The sequence below is a fragment of the Diabrotica undecimpunctata genome, chromosome 9 (assembly GCF_040954645.1).
Source record: "Diabrotica undecimpunctata isolate CICGRU chromosome 9, icDiaUnde3, whole genome shotgun sequence".
NCBI lineage: Eukaryota > Metazoa > Arthropoda > Insecta > Coleoptera > Chrysomelidae > Diabrotica > Diabrotica undecimpunctata.
This window is the reverse complement of record NC_092811.1, coordinates 37,838,144-37,854,986: the sequence shown is the minus strand read 5'-3', so window position 1 is coordinate 37,854,986 and position 16,843 is coordinate 37,838,144. Positions and strand designations below refer to the sequence as shown.

At 34.1% G+C, this 16,843-nt stretch overlaps 1 protein-coding gene across 2 annotated transcripts in view; it reads left to right on the top strand.

The window, feature by feature from the left end:
- The first annotated feature begins 5,246 nt into the window (after positions 1-5,246).
- Positions 5,247-16,843, top strand: part of Rchy1 (Ring finger and CHY zinc finger domain containing 1) — a 55,637-nt gene continuing 44,040 nt past the window's right edge. For both annotated transcript variants that reach the window (XM_072543254.1, XM_072543255.1), the window contains exon 1: positions 5,247-5,489. In XM_072543254.1, the coding sequence (XP_072399355.1) occupies positions 5,394-5,489 (96 nt within the window). In that variant the 5' untranslated portion in view covers positions 5,247-5,393. The remainder of the gene's footprint in view (positions 5,490-16,843) is intronic.

Below are 16,843 nucleotides of genomic sequence, written 5' to 3'. Positions count from 1 at the left end.
GGTAAGAGGGAAATATGCTGGAAGTTGAAGGTAGAAAAGTGAATCAGATTGTATGAGTTAGACTGTGGGGAAGGAGGAAATGTCCGTCTGGGAGTGTTGCCGTACTAGGAGCGATCAGGGTCTTCCACGCGCTACCTAGAACGAGATTTCTCAAAAAAAAAACCGTTTTTGAAAAGTTTAGTGCTTCTGAAGTGATGCCGGCCTTACAGCGGCGATACCGCTTCCGGATCACTGGATGACAGAGGAGAGTCTGGTTTAGCAGATAGGTGTTCGGCGACGAGAGGGCGTTTTAAAGTACCTCAGGAACTATCGCCGGGAGTACGAAGAACGAATCCTGCACTAAGGTCAGTCAGGCGGCGTCTTTTGAAAATTCCAGACCCCCCTCTATAAAGACGAAAAAAAAAAAGGACAGGTTTTGTACAAGGATTGCTTCTAAAACAAATCGATTTTTCTATGCTTTACCTTAATTTAGACCCTGATTTTTAAACATACCGAGAAACTTGTACTACTCCCTTATTCATTATATGTATGTATGTACAGCGTTAACAGGCCTTTTAGGCCCATTGCTGGATGGATAATTTCCATCGTTTTCTATTCTTAGCTAACAGCTTCCAATCTCTGATTCCCATCTCTCTGACATCTTCCATCACTACATCTCTCCATTTCTTTCTTGGTCTTCCTCTCTTTTTTTTGCCCTCAGGTACTCTCCAGGCAATATTCTTGACTAGTCTATTACCTTGCATTCTTTCTAGATGGCCGAGCCATTCTAGTCTACGTTTTTTCACCACTTTTGTTATTGTAGGGTTATCATACAAATGGTACACTTCTGCATTAGTTCGTCTTCTCCATTCTCCCTCTACTACTTTTCCACCAAATATTCTGCGAAGTATCTTTCTTTCCCATGCTTCCAATGTATTCTGTACGGTTTTGTTCATAGTCCATGTCTCGGCGGCGTATAGCATTGTGGGTCTAATTATAGTTTTGTATACTCTTATTTTTGTATTACGAGATATATCTTTGGCCTTAATTATTTTGCTCATGGCTCCAGCACATCTGTTGCTCTTGGCCAGTCTCAGGTTGATTTCAGTTTCTTCCTTACATGTCTGATCAATAAGAGTACCTAAGTACATATATTCATCCACCTTCTCGAATTCTACAACTGATCCATTCTCCACCTCCAATTTAAAGGATCCCCTGTTGCTTATTCCTTTTTTGCTCGAGATCTCCATGTACTTCGATTTATTAATATTAACTTTCAGTCCCATTTTAGAGCTTTCCCGAATCAGTCTTTTTGTTATATCTGAGAGTTCTTTTCCATTTCTTGCAATGAGAACCACATCATCAGCGTATGCTAAGCATTGGTGCTCCTTGTATAAAATAGTTCCGGACCTATTTATCCCACTAATCCTTACAATTTTTTCTAGAACTATATTGAATAGCAATGTAGACAACGGGTCTCCTTGGCGAACACGTTTTTTCACTTCGAATTCTTCTAAGACTGTACCGTTGCGTCTCACAGCACAAATGGTTTGTCTAATTGTCATTTTTACCAATCTTATTATTTTTTCTGGCACTTGGAATTCTTTTAGTGTTTCTATTAACTTGTTTCTGTCTATTGTATCGTAGGCAGCTTTGTAATCAATGAAAAGTACTTGTGCTGAAATGTTGTATTCATAGCAATTGATCAGGATTTGTTTTAGCATAAAAATTTGATCGGTTGTTGATCTTCCTTTCCGAAATCCTCCCTGGTATTCTAGATTCTTCTCTATATATATTTCTAATCGTTTTTTAATTAGTATGGCGAGTACTGTATACATTACTTCTAATAAGGATATTTCTCTATAGTTTGCGCATTCAGTTCTATCGCCCTTTTTGTGTATAGGAATTATAATCGACTTATTCCATTCTTGAGGCATTTCTTCGGCATCCCATACTTCTAGTATTAGCTCACCAAGTTTGTTTATTAAGACCTCTCCTCCATGTTTTATGTTCTCTGTCACAATGCCGCTCTCCCCGGGACTTTTTTGGTTTTTCATATCTTTTATTATTTCTTCAATTTCTTCTCTTGTGGGCTTTGGTATTTCTTCTATTACTATTTGAGGTCTAGGAACATAACAATTTTCTTCAGTAGTCACTTCGTCATTTAATATCTCTTCGAAATATTCTTTCCATCTTCCACATATTTGGTCTTCATCCACTATCAGGTTTCCTTGCTTATCTTTTACATTCATCGTTCTTCCCTGGTACCCAGTTTTAATGTATTTTACTTCTTTATAAAAAATTTTATTTCATTCATTATATACTGCTTTTTAAGTTAGTTTGGAAATATTAATGCAATAACTCTCATGTTTGTTAATTGAATATTTCTCACGCCTTTTATATAAACACATCGGCAAATTTATGTTACTATTAGGAACAGGCACTAAATGTAATTTATGTTACTAGTTTATAGATTAAATCTAGATAGATTTGAACACTCCACGCTACAATTGAAGTTCTGTTTTAAATGTCAAAACATCAAATTATTTCTTTTTTTGTGTGTTATATTTTACATTTTAAAGTCGTATTATCTGTTGATTGAAGAAGCACTAACTTGTATTTAATCGGTTAATTTGTTTGGGTTTATTGGAATTGGTTTTTATTCAGATTTGTTTTAGTCAGTCGTGTTCCTATTGCAAAGAGCAACTAATAATGGGCGACTTAATACCGACTTATATAGCTTGGGCCGTAATTTATTGTTTGTAATGCTCGTTTCAGAAACAAATTTATGTTATAGCTAAAGTAATAAATTAAATAAATAGTCACAAAAGTAAAAACACACTGTAACACAGACAAAAAATTAAATATTTAGTATGTTTTCATCACTATCAAATACAACATCCAGAACATCAAGAACTTTAAAACTTTGATTGACATATTGAATAGGGCTTTCTATAACATCCAATTCTGGATTAAGTACATGCTTTGGTACCTTTCTAGACTTGCATAAATATGTTGTACATGCTTTTTGGTAATCCTTCTGGGTTACAAGGTCCTCTATATCTATTAAACAAGACACTTCACTTTCTAGTCTCTCAAAAAGAATGGATTTTGACCAATGTTTGAAAGGACATCCATGATGCTGTGAGGGCAAAGGAGAATATTCTAAAATTTTGCTGCAGTAAAACTGTGCATATGGCTTTTTTCTACCAATCTTGCCATATTGATGTTGAAAAAGATATAAATATTTTCTATTAAACAAATCTTCAGGGATGCTTTGAGTAAATTCATCCATCCAGAATTTTATAGCGTCTTCATATGATAAACCTAACCAGTATAAAAATACTCCATACTGCATCTTTCCGTCATATTTAAGATGATGGTTTGTTCTTAAAGTATGATGCAAATTTTGCATACACAATGGAAAATGATTGTGAGCTATTTGGTCAATATTTATCAAATCTACACCATCCAGTTCACAACCAAGTAGTTTGGGAATGTACTTAGGAAGGTCTTGTATTAAAAACTGATATTTACCCAAATTTGGAACAACCTTCTTCTGAAATTCTGAAACATAGTGTAGTCAAAATTTACTAAGCAAGTGAGTATAGATTCTAGTTATAGTATACTCAATTTGTGTTTTCCTTACAATCCACAAGGAAACTAAGTTCCTGTAGCTGACTGTATACCATATTATATCACAAAAAATTTATCTAAAAATCCTTTATAAAAGGTATATAATTAAAACACCCAATCGGGCTATATCACAAAATGTTTTCGGAATCTGTATTCCATTTCAATCAGTTGCTATCAACAAGGCCTCTTACACACTCTGTCTCAGGACCAGCAATCTCCTGTAGAGTATTACGTTGCCATGTTATCAATTCTAATTGTAATTTTAACATCATAACATATAAGATGCAATAATGTAACTTAAATTCAAATTAATTCGACCCCAAATATTTAGTGGCTCAAAACATGTACACTTAGACACACTGATGATGGAATATAGATTCCAAAAACGTTTTGTGATGTAGCCCGATTGGGTGTTTTAATTATATACCTTTTATAAAGGATTTTTAAATAAATGTTTTCCTTACAAATTGCCATAATGACTTAACACTCTTAAATCAGTACAATGAAAGAGTATGGAGACACGGGTATAAAAACATTACAAAACGTAAAAATTTAAACAATTTGAACATATTTTCATTTAAATAATTAATGCTTAAGTTGAGAAGTATATTAGTCAATCACTTGACAGAGAGAAAATTACTAAATTAAAAATAGATATTTACTTAAACCAACCATCCAGTGTGCTAGGTTATCTTCTCTTTTGGCTTTAAGGATACTATATTGTAATTCTAAGCCCAATAAAACATAATAAGACTTAAGTTCTACTTCTTGGATTTTTGATATGATATAGTTCGACCACTGCAGTGTTCCTACTTCCAGCCTATTATATTTTGCTGCTTCGAGAATTTTGTATAATTTTATTCTATCACTGCATACTTTTTCTATGTTTGTTAAACTCCTACAACTTTCAGGATATTTTCTATAAACATTTAAACTCATTTATTTAAAGTTAAATCCCTCTAGAATTTAAATACTTGTCACTTTTGTATTTATTCTGTTGCTAATTCACTTCTTCTTTTTATGTTGTGGCTACAGATTGTAAATTGTAGTTACCTTTATTTTTTGTTGGCTGCCAAATCGACATGAAGTTACATAAGTAACTGTAGATTAATTGCAGTAAATTTTTAGAAATTCAATCCTTTGATAGAAAAGCGGATATATTTGGCAATCGTCAAACCAAAGAATATAGACGCTTCTATATTCTTTGGTCAAACCACCAGTTGCCAGATGTCTGCAATTAATCTTGAAAGACAATCTTGAGAGACAATTATTTACTCGTTATTGTTTTATATAAATTAAAAATTGAAGAATTCATAACATAATATAATCGAAATGTAAAAAGCTTTCTCTCTTTATATTTAAAGCGTCTATATTCTTTATTTAAAGCATACAACATATGCATTATAAAAACATTCCAACACTGCCAAAACGATCTATATGATTTTGTTTCGTAGTTGACATTTGCAGCTATACACAGCTTGAACTTGTAAGGTACCCGAGATATCATAAGCGGGGTCTTCATTATTTTTTAAGGGTTATGAAATGCAAACATGTATTTATAATATTTATAGAACTCACGAAAAAATGCACGCTGACACGCAACTTATTTGTCAATGTCAAGTCATTTGTGACGTCATATGAACTAAGTGCGAGAAACTGAGAACTGAGATAGTGAATTGTGACATTTATTTCAATACAAGGAAAGTAAAACTAATCAATTTTAAAACTTCTTGGTTTTTTGTGCAAAATTGTTTTTATTATTTTTTTAAAATAAAAGAATGGAGTCAATTTCCACACCCAGTGCTGAAGGACCACCAGAGGAAACAGTTAAGCCTGTTGGCTGTTGCCATTACAAAAGAAAATCAAAATTTGTGGTAAGCTTATCATTTGCACTAAAGCTAATTGCATTAATATAATGTTTATCGTATAGTTACGATTTAGTTTCTATTATTACATTGTTTATGATAGGTACGACAAAACATACACATTTTGTTCTCGAATGTTGACCCAAAACAAAAATAAAAACTCATATCCATTACCTGGAATATTTTATTTTAGAAAAGCATTACTTGCACTTGATAATTATAATCATTAACCTAATTTTCCTTAATTAGTTAATATGTAATGTAATTATTTGAACTATATTTATTAATTGGATGATGGTAAATGTTGCAAGTTATTTTTGCTCAATATTTTTGATTCAGTGCATTGTGTTCACCACAGTTTTGCAAAATGATTCATTTGGCCTCCAAGTAGACCCTTTCACTTATAATTTGAGAGTATTTTAAGCTTATTATTTTCTTATTATACTAATACATACACCAGAATTTTATTTTATTTAATTTTAGCACCATTCATTCAACATTGTATGCATATTAGGATGTTTCCATCTTTTGGCATGACCTTTATTTTAAGGTATTTATTTCAGCTTGACTCACAGCTATTCCAGATGTATAAAGTGTATATATGGATTCTGTGTTTTGTTAGCATGCATATTCATCATACTACGGAAGTATGTCTGTAAAATGTCTCTACAGGCATGTAGACTCAAGTCTTGATGTTTTTGTACCTAAGTTGAGATTCTTGATGTTCCATAAACTCTTCTGCAACTCTGCTTAATTTGATCCTTACTAGTTATAGTCTATCAAGTTGTTTATCACAGTATATCATATATGCATTCCAAACATTTCCATGTAGGCTATAATAGATATTATTGTGTTAGGATTTTTATTGCCTGCCCTATCATCTGCCTCTATTTCTTCTTGTTTATGCTTTTGCTTTTTCTTTTTAGTTTGTAATGCACAACTTTTGTTACCTCTAACATGGTAGATACTTGATATAGATCTTCTAACTAATTATTTGTTCTCATCCATAGTCTATTCTGCATCATTTTATCTCTGAATATCTTTCTCAATATTTTCATTTCCCACATTTTCAGCATGTTTTAATGTCCATACCTCTGAGGTGTATGTAACTATTGATCTTAGCACTATTTTATATACCCTTATTATTATATCCCTTGATAATTTTTATCATCCTAGTCAAAACATTTCTTCTTTACCTTTCAAAACATTTTTATTTTTATAATTCTCCTTTCTTTTGGCTTCTCCTCTCTTCTATCTTTTGGCTTTTTTATTTGTTTCTCCCTGCTTTATTCTATCTTCTTATGGTGCCTATATTTTCCTAATGTTGGCTTTTAACCTGACTATCCTTACTGCTGGCAGCTATTTGGAATAATCTTGTTGTAGTTAATTTGAAAAATTTTCTCAGGTTTTGATGCCAAGAAATTCTTTATATTCCTTATTTTAATAGTGGTTACCAATGGACACTCCTTTTAATTTCTTTTATTACACAAATCTTGATTTTTCTCTTGGTATCTAAGAAGTATCTAACATTCTTTGTTTACAGCACGAAAATATCTTATCAACTAAACTCAAGTCATAATAGCATTACATATATATAAAAGTTATAATGTACTAGAATTTTCTGGAGTAGTCCTCCTCTAATTCACCTCTTTGACGGGTCGATCTCTCCCGCACACGAAATCACTGGAAGCTTCTAGTCACTTTTGAGATGCAACCATTACATGGGCCAGGCCGAATGCATGTTCGTAACAATATTATAGTTCAACAAAATATTGTAGAGGATGACTCCCACCTAAAAAGCAAAATCTGGCACTGTAAACTAATGAAGAATTCCACAATTCCAGTGGCATCCTTATTTCATTTTTTTTTGGAATTAAATTATTTTATTAGCAATTAATTCCATCATGATGTCTCTGTAGATACCTTTGTTATTTCGTGAATTTCTTACAACCTCAGGTTTAAATGTTGTATTTATAAAAGATTAAATCACAATTGATTGTAATGAGAATTACATTTTACATTGATGTTTGATTTCCAGAAATTATGGAAATCTTTTTCAGTTCTAAATTTAGAAATTTTGTTAAAATATAAATGTTTATCAATTCATACAAATAGATAATTGCTAAAAATTTAAGAAGAGCCAATTGGTAAAGATTTACAGATTAACATATTTTTTCAATTTTTTCATCAATAATAGGAATATAGATATGTGACTTGCTACAATTATTGCTTTTCCCTGAATTAATTTGTTAAATCCACATATATCATTGAAAAATGATTCATGTTACTTAAAAATGAAATGTCATTTTATGTCTTTACCATCTTACAGACATAATAATCAGCTAACCTCTATTATTGACAAGGAAATATATGTGAATCTGTGAATATCATATTATTTATTTATTTTCAACAGACCCAATAAGATTAACAATGATTGCAATAGTTATATTCCAATATACTTATTTAAAAGAACTAGAGAGATGAAAACAAATTTGGTTTTGGCCCTGAAAACTAGGGTTATCAACTTGTCACACATCGAGTTCAGAGACAAGGGACTAAAAAAGCTGAGATCTATATTACAAAAGAACTCCTATCCTCTAGGGCTGTTAAATAAACTCATTTTCGGTTCTCCGTTTCCTTCGCATTTTTCTGACAACCAAAATTGTCATAACAATGAGGTCCGACAATTGACATTGACACAGAACATATCAGTGATACCATCTAAAATAACTTATGGTTGCCTACCCTACATTCCAGTTTTGACACCAAAGCTAATGAACATCTTCAAAAATGTTAGTGATTTAAAAATTACAACCAAAAATGTGAAAACGGTATCGAAGTTGTACACAAAAACAAAAGATCCTTTCACAATACAGGAGTCATCGAATATTGTTTATTCTATACCGTGTAATAATTGTAACAAAATATATATAGGAGAATCATCTCGTAATTTTCACAGTAGGGTGATCTCACATCGTAGCGATATAAAAACCAAAAAAATAAATGCATGTGCATTGACAGAACATGCATTAACATTGAAACATGAATTTAATTTCGAGGATTCCTGTATTTTGGCAAAGGAAAAGAACCATTTAAAACGTGTTTTCTTGGAAATGTGTTCCATAAAATCGAGTACATCTTGCATCAATAAAAAGTCAGACATAGATAAACTGAGCAACATTTATTGTTACTTACTGGAAAAACATCCAAAATAAAATTAATATCTACCTGTACCCGTACCCACACAAATTAGAGTTATTTGCATAACATGTTGCATACCATTAAGACAGGTTTAAAAATTAAAATCACCTAAGATGGGCCTCTAGTATTGCTTAAAAAGAAATAAGATATTAAGTACACCTAATTACTTTTTAATCATAGGATTTTTTCTTTTTGTTCTCTATGTGCCAGAGTTAAAACACACCAGTAAAAGATGACAACAAAATTTTTACTACTTGTACCTAAATTTTAAAGAATTTTAAAATGTATTTGTCCACTATTTTATATTTTATGTGTGTGTTATTAATGTTGAGTGTCTATGCTTTTGTAAATAATCTCAACGACTAGTAAGTTGCACTGAAGATTTGTGATATTTTATAAATATTTACACTTTTTTTCTTATTACAGTGTCTTGAAAAAGGAATAAAACCATTCCGAAAGCTAGACAAAAAGTCATAAGAGTGTTTCATTAACATCCCGGCCAATTTTCTGACTGCAACCCTAATAAACTGTGTTGTTTGTTTATATTGACAGTCACTAATATCCAGTAATTCTTATATATATATATATATATATATATATATATATATATATATATATATATATACATATATATATATATATATATATATATATATATATATATATATATATATATATATATATATATATATACAAACATCACAAACTTAATAACGTAATTTAGTTTTACATATCACCTGGGTGAATATCTGCCCATCTTAGTGGTCGAGATAAAAAAATATAGGCATAGTTGGTTCTATGAAGAGGAACATAAAAGTTTGGTTTAATCATTTTCTATAGAGAGGTACATGCAGATTAACCTGCTCAAGTAACTGATACAAGACTGTCAAAATAATTATGCCATAAAACATCTTTGCATCTTTAATTAATCATCTGCCATACAATCAGAGAATACCAAGTTGGGTTTCAATTTGATCATAATTTACTTGATTTAATTTAAAATGTATACCCTGTTTATATGCTACATATTTCAAGAACTTGCGTTGAATTGTCTTGATTTTTGATTTGTAAATATGTATTATAAGATGGAGACCATACACAAGAACAATACTCTAGATGAGGTCTAATTAAAGAACAATATAATAATTTAACCGCTTTAATATTCTGAGAGTCTCTAGTGCACATTTTTTTGTAAAGCCAAGCATTTGTAAAAGCTTGGAAATTATTGACATATACTGTGATTCAATAAAAGTGTAAATTAATTTCCAGAGCATGAATTTCGGTAACCCAGTCAACAAGAATGTGCTGTATATTATAATTATATTCCATTGGGTCTCTCGATCATCTAAAAGAAACAGCACGACACTTGGATGTGTTAGGGGGCCATGGCATTCAACCCACACCACTCACTCAATTGATCAACATTGTGTTGAAGATTAACACAATCTTCTGTATTATTGATACAGATATTGATTTTTATCATTTATTTTATTTTGAATTAAATATCGGACAAATGTCCAATCTGCAACAATCGGTTTTTACAATCAGTGTTAAATTTACTGTTATTGTTATATCAGCTAGTAAATTGTTTACAACAATACGTCTTGATAATTTTGGTATTCTTAGAACATATAAAGTATGCTTTGAAACAAAAAATGTTAAATATATCTCTCAAAATATTTAAAAATAAATAGTATCTACTTGTGTCACAAAAGCTGGTAATATTGTTGTAGTTGCATATTTGTAACAATTTTTTTTTATATTTTAAATATGAATTTTTCAACTGAAGAATTGCTGGGTATGACATTTATATTGGGAGACTGTTTTAGAAACTGTTTACTAGCTTTCCATCCATCCATCCAATGGCGCTACAGCCCAAATCGGGCCTTGGCCTCCCTCAACAGGCTTCTCCAACCATCTCTATTTACCGCTGTTCTTTTCCATGAACGCGTTCCCAGGCAGTTCCTGGCATCCTCATCGACTTCATCTTCCCATCTCTTTTTAGGTCTTCCAACAGGTCTTTTTCCCTGCATTCTTGCATTTAATAATTTTCTGGGGATTCTATTCTCATGCATGCGGACCACGTGCCCTGCCCATCGTAATCTCTGCAGTTTAGTATGTTGTGCTAGAGTTGGTTCGCTATATTGCTCGTATATTTCTCTATTGTACCTAATTCGCCAGTTGTTGTTTTCACTTATTGGGCCCAGGATCCTACGTAATATTTTTCTTTCAAACACATCTAATGCATTGGCAGATTTCTGTGTCACCACCCATGTTTCGCAACCATAACTTACTATGGGCCTGATTATTGTTTTATAGACCCGGAGTTTTGTTTTCCGGTGTACGTCTCGCGATTTGAATATGTGGCCCATCGCGAAATAGGCTTTATTTGCCAGCACAAGCCTTCTATTTATTTCCGGTTCTTCTTCATTGCTTGTGACCAGATCCATTCCTAGGTATGTGAATCTATTTACATGTTCTATATCGTCAATAAAGTGTTGTTGCACCGGTCTATTTGATCTGGTTTGTATGAGTAGTTTTGTTTTATTTGTATTTATTGCTAGCCCTACTGCTTCTGCACTCTGTTTCAACTCAACGTAGGTTTCTTCCGCTGCATTCATTGTTCTGCTCATTATGTTTATGTCATCTGCGTATGCTGCTAATTGGGTAGACTTGTTTGTAAGTATGTTATTTCCGCTCACCGTCAACCGTCTAATTACATATTCCAGAACAAGATTAAAGAGCGTTGGAGCTAGTCCGTCGCCTTGTTTCAGTCCTTGCGTTATCGTAAACGCATCAGTGATCTGTCCCTGAATATATACCTGTGCTTCTGTTTCTGTCATTGTCATTTGCACTAGTCGTATTAATTTTGATGGTATGCCAAATTCTTTCAGTATATTAGGTAGAATTGTTCTATCTATTGAATCATAGGCTTGTTTAAAATCTACAAAGAGATTGTAAACGTCCATGTCATATTCCCATGCTTTGGCTAGTATTTGTTTAACTGTAAATAGTTGGTCAATGGTAGATCTATTTTGCCTAAACCCTGCTTGATATTCCCCGATGATTTTTTCCGTGAGAGGTTGTAGTCTTCGATTAATGATGTTTGTGAGTATTTTGTATCCCGAACAAAGTAAAGAGATGCCTCTATAATTCTGACACAACAGTTTGTCTCCTTTTTTATGAATAGGGCAGATTATACTTTTCTTCCATTGTTGGGGAATTTCTTCTTCTATCCATATCTCTCGTATTAGCTGGTACATCTGTTGTGTCAAATTCCTTCCTCCTTGCTTGAGTAGTTCTGCCGGTATTTTATCTATTCCCGGTGCTTTATGGCTTTTTTGTATGTGGATTGCCGTTTGGACCTCCTCTAGCGTTGGGGGGTTTACTAGCTTTAAAAGTGTATAATCAGAGATATCCGCGCAGAAGATATCCTACAAAAAGAGGCTTCAAAAAGCTTTTAAATCGCTTCGTTCCTTCGAGCAATGTGCAATAATTAAAACGAATTTTGAGTTATGGTAAACAGAAAAAAACACAACTTTGGTTCATTCCGTTGTTCTGACTGACCCTGTAAAATCGAAAATAATTTTCGTCTTTGATATACATCAGTTTTTTTATAAACATTTTTTTATATACTCCATAATTTTTAGCCGTAATCAAAGAAACCCATAGGCTTAGTGCACCACGTATTATAGTTGTCAAAGTTTGGCAATATAAAACAGTAACAAATGCTTGGCAAGCTTTTGTTAAAGATAAGTCGACAGAATTAGCAGCTAAGGGCAGCTTCTAATCTTCGCCCATATTAGTTTCTGCAAAATCATGTATTGTTTTTATATCGAAGATAACAGGAGACTATCACGAAAACATGAACTCCGCATGCTTCACGAAATGGTTCGAGAACATTCTCCAAGATGTTGACAGTATCTCTGTCATAGTGTTGAATAGTGATTCTTATCACAACCACTTTGTTAAAAGCATTCCAATGATGACTGATCGAAAATTACACAAATGGAGCGAGAAAATGCATTCAATTTACAGAGTATATGGCGTCTGTTGATGTTATCAACAGTATATCGTCAATATACTGTTAATTCAACGTTGAATAAAATTGAAGTAAATTGGGCTGAAATGATAGGATATGTTGCATGGAAGAATTGGGAGAACCCTGTTAGATTAAAGTAATAATTAATAATAGATTAATAATTAATTAAATAATAATTAATAATTTAATAGATTAAAATAATTTACGAGGATAGATTTATATTAAACTAGCCTTTGATAGGTGGCGCTACTTGATATCGAATTGGTTTCGGTGTTGACATTTGCCATTCATGACATGACGTCTGTCAAAATTTTAAGTTTTAAAAACAATTAGTTTGGTTTTTACAGCTGTCAAAAGCAAGCAAATTTTGTGTTTTCGGAGAAATGGAAAAAGTCGAGTATCGTTAGGTGATTAAGTTCCTCCATAAAAAGGGTAAAACGAATGTGCAAATCAAAGCCGACCTGGACGAAGTTTATGGTGAGATTGCACCTTCGTTAGCAACAGTAAAATTTTGGAAAGCTGAATTTGTTCGTGGTCGTACGAGTGTTTTTGATAATGAGCGTCCCGGGAGGCTTAATGAAGTCACCACGCCGGAAATGATCAACAAAGTCTATGACATGATTATGGCAGATCGTTGAATTAAGCTCCGCGAGTTAATAGAGGTCCTAAACATTTTCTACGAACGCGTACACAACATCATTCACCATCACTTGGACATGAAAAAGCTATCCGCGCGATGGGTTCCTCGTTTGCTGATAATCAATCAAATGCAAAAACGTGTGACCACTTCGGAGACGCTTTTGGCGATGATACAGCGCGATCCGAAGGATTTTTTTCGCCGATTTATCTCCGTTGATGAAACCTGGGTTTATTACACACCGGAAACCAAGGAACAGTCGAAACAGTGGCTCAAACGCGGCGAAGGTCCGCCTAAGAAGGTAAAGAGTGCACATTCGGCCGGCAAAGTGATGGCGACTGTTTTCTGGGATGCGATCATCCACATCGACTACTTGGAAAAAGGAAAAACAATCAATGGTGAGTACTACGCAGCATTATTGGATCAATTCGATGCCGAATTGCGTCGAAAACGCCCTGGCACGCAAAAAAGTGCTCTTTCACCAAGAGAATGCACTGGCTCACTGATCGGTCAACCATGGCAAAATTACACGAATTGGGCTATGTCTGTTGCTACAGCTGGCTCACTGTAAAGGACCTCATATTACCTATTAAATTTTAGAGCATTAGCTATCTCTTCTTCTTCTTCTTACGATGCCTATCCGTTCCGGATGTTGGCGATCAACATGGCTATCCTAACTTTGCTTGCTGCTATTCTGAATAGTCCGGTTGTCGATGTATTAAACCACTTTCTCAGGTTTTGAAGCCAAGATATTCTTCTTCTCCCTGGTCCTCTCTTTCCAAATACCTTGCCCTGAAGAATGAGTTGCAACAAGCCGTATCTCTGTTTTTTCCTCATAACATGGCCAATATATTCTAGTTTGCGCTCTTTGATGGTGTTAATAATCTCGCATTCCTTGCCTATTCTACGTAGGATCTCAACATTAGTCACACGATCCACCCATGAAATTCTTAAAATACGTTTGTAACACCACATCTTGAATGCCTCGAGTTTTCTTAAAGAGGCTTCGGAAAGTGTCCAGGTCTCTACTCCGTATAATAACGTAGAAAATACATAGCATCTAATGAGAGAGATTTTGGTAGCAAGTGGTAAATCGTGACTTCTGAAAAGAGACCTCATCGTTATGAACGCCGATCTCGCTTTTCCTATGCGTTGTTTTATTTCACTGGAGTGATCCCATTGGCTGTTAATGTTGGTACCAAGGTATGTGTAGCTGTCCACTCTGTCAATTGGATGTTGGTTAACCAAAAGCTGTGTATTTAATATTTCGCGCTTACTGACTACCATGTACTTTGTTTTCTTCTTATTAAGATCAAGTCCGTGTTCTCTACTTATATCTGATATACGCGACATTATTCTTTGCAAACCGTCCAGACTATCTGCAAAAACTACTGCGTCGTCGGCATATCTAATGTTGTTTAGACGTATTCCGTTGACTAATACGCCTTCTTGTAGTTCGCCTAGCGCTTGCTCGAAGATATATTCAGAGTATACATTAAATAACACCGGGGACAGAATGCATCCTTGCCTCACTCCTCTATCTGTGGAGACTGCCTCTGTCAATTGGTCATCCACTTTAATATTGGCTGTTTGGTTGAAATATAAATTATAGATGAGTCTTAAGTCCCTATTATCTAACCCCACTTCTTTCAAGATGTTTATAAGTTTATCATGCTTTACTCTATCAAATGCCTTTTTGTAGTCGATAAAACAAGTATACACATCACAGTTAACATCCCTGCATCTTTGCATAAGCACTTGGACAGCGAATAGAGCCTCTCGGGTGCCTAAGGAATCGCGGAATCCAAACTGCGTCCATGATATTGTTCTTCGCATTTTTTATATATTCTGCCGTGTATCACTTTCAAGAACGTTTTAAGTAAGTCTCTCATTAGGCTAATTGTTCTGTAGTCTTCGCATGTCTTGGCATTTACTTTTTTTGGTATGGTCACGAAGGTCGACTTTAACCAGCTTTGGGGTATTTTTCCAGTTACGTATATGTCGTTGAATACAGTTGTTATCCATTTTATTCCCTGTTCATCCATAAGTTTTAGGAATTCTGCACAAAACTCGTCAGGCCCTACCGCTTTACCATCTTTAGTTCTTTTAATAGCTGACGTGACTTCTTCAATGGTAATCGGGGGTCCTGTTTGGCACTCAGTGTCTTCAATGGTATTCTGCCTTTCATCTGCAAAAGTTACTTCCACATAATTCTTCCAAGTGTCTAGTTTTTCTTCCACAGTTAACAGTGGTTTGCCTTGGTTATCTGCCAAACACCCAACTCTTCTAGGTTTGTATAAGCCTGCGGCATCTTTAACTTTTTTGTGCATATTAAATGAATCGTGTTTATGATGCAATTGCTGTATTTCCGCACACTGTTTTCTTAGATGTGTATCCTTAGCTATTCTAATAGCTTTTTTGATCTTTTTATCTATTCTTTTGTATAATGACATGTCTTGATCTTTGAACATTCGCCTCTCTTCCATCATATCTAGAATCTCATTTGTCATCCACGATTTCTTCTTTATTTTTGGTGGTTTGAGAAATTTCTCTCGTATGTCTTTTGAAACTGTATGTAACTTTTCTAGCTCCTGGTCCATTACATTCGATTGAGTATTCAAATTGTTCTGTATATACCGCTTTACACTATGTTCTGTGTGTTGATCTTTTAATAGCTTGATGTCGAATTTTGGATTGACACTACGTCTAACCTTCTTTAGCCTGAGCCTAATTTTGCCAATCAGTGGGTTATGGTCTGATTTGATATCAGCTCCTGGGTATGTCTTGACTGATGTTATGCTGTTCCGGAATCTTTTATTAATCAGAATGTAATCTATTTGATTTCTCACTATGCGGCCTTGAGTATCTTGTGGGGATTTCCATGTATATAATCTTCTGTGTGGGAGTTTGAAATAAGTGTTAGTAATCACAAACTCTTCTTCTGCTACAAATTCACCCAGTCGGTCTCCTCGCTCATTTCTTTCTTCAAGTCCAAATTGTCCTACGAATTCTCCCGATTGTCCCCTACCAATTTTGGCATTTAGATCACCCATAATCAAAGTTAAATCCTTTCTGGGGAGGCGTTTTAAGGTGTTCGATAGTTCGTTATAAAACTACTACTACTACTAAGGATTTCCACAGTTTTCACTGTCTTCCTTCACTCAACCGTTTTCTCCAATTTTCCCTGTCATTCCAGTCTCCATCTCGCAGGGTTCTTTTCTCCATAGCCTCGTCGATTTCATCTCTGAATGACCTTCGGGGTCTTCCTCTCTTTCTTCTTCCAATCGGGCTCCATTCTGTGATTTTGTTTATCCAGCGTCCTCTGTCCGCTCTTCTGACGTGGCCGTACCAGGATAGTCTCTTCTCCTCTATATAGTCGATTATGTCTGATTGCACTCCCATTCTCCGCTTAATCTCTGCGTTTTCAATTCTGTCTCTTTTTGTAAGTCTACAGCTTCTCCTCAGGAACTCCATTTCTACTGC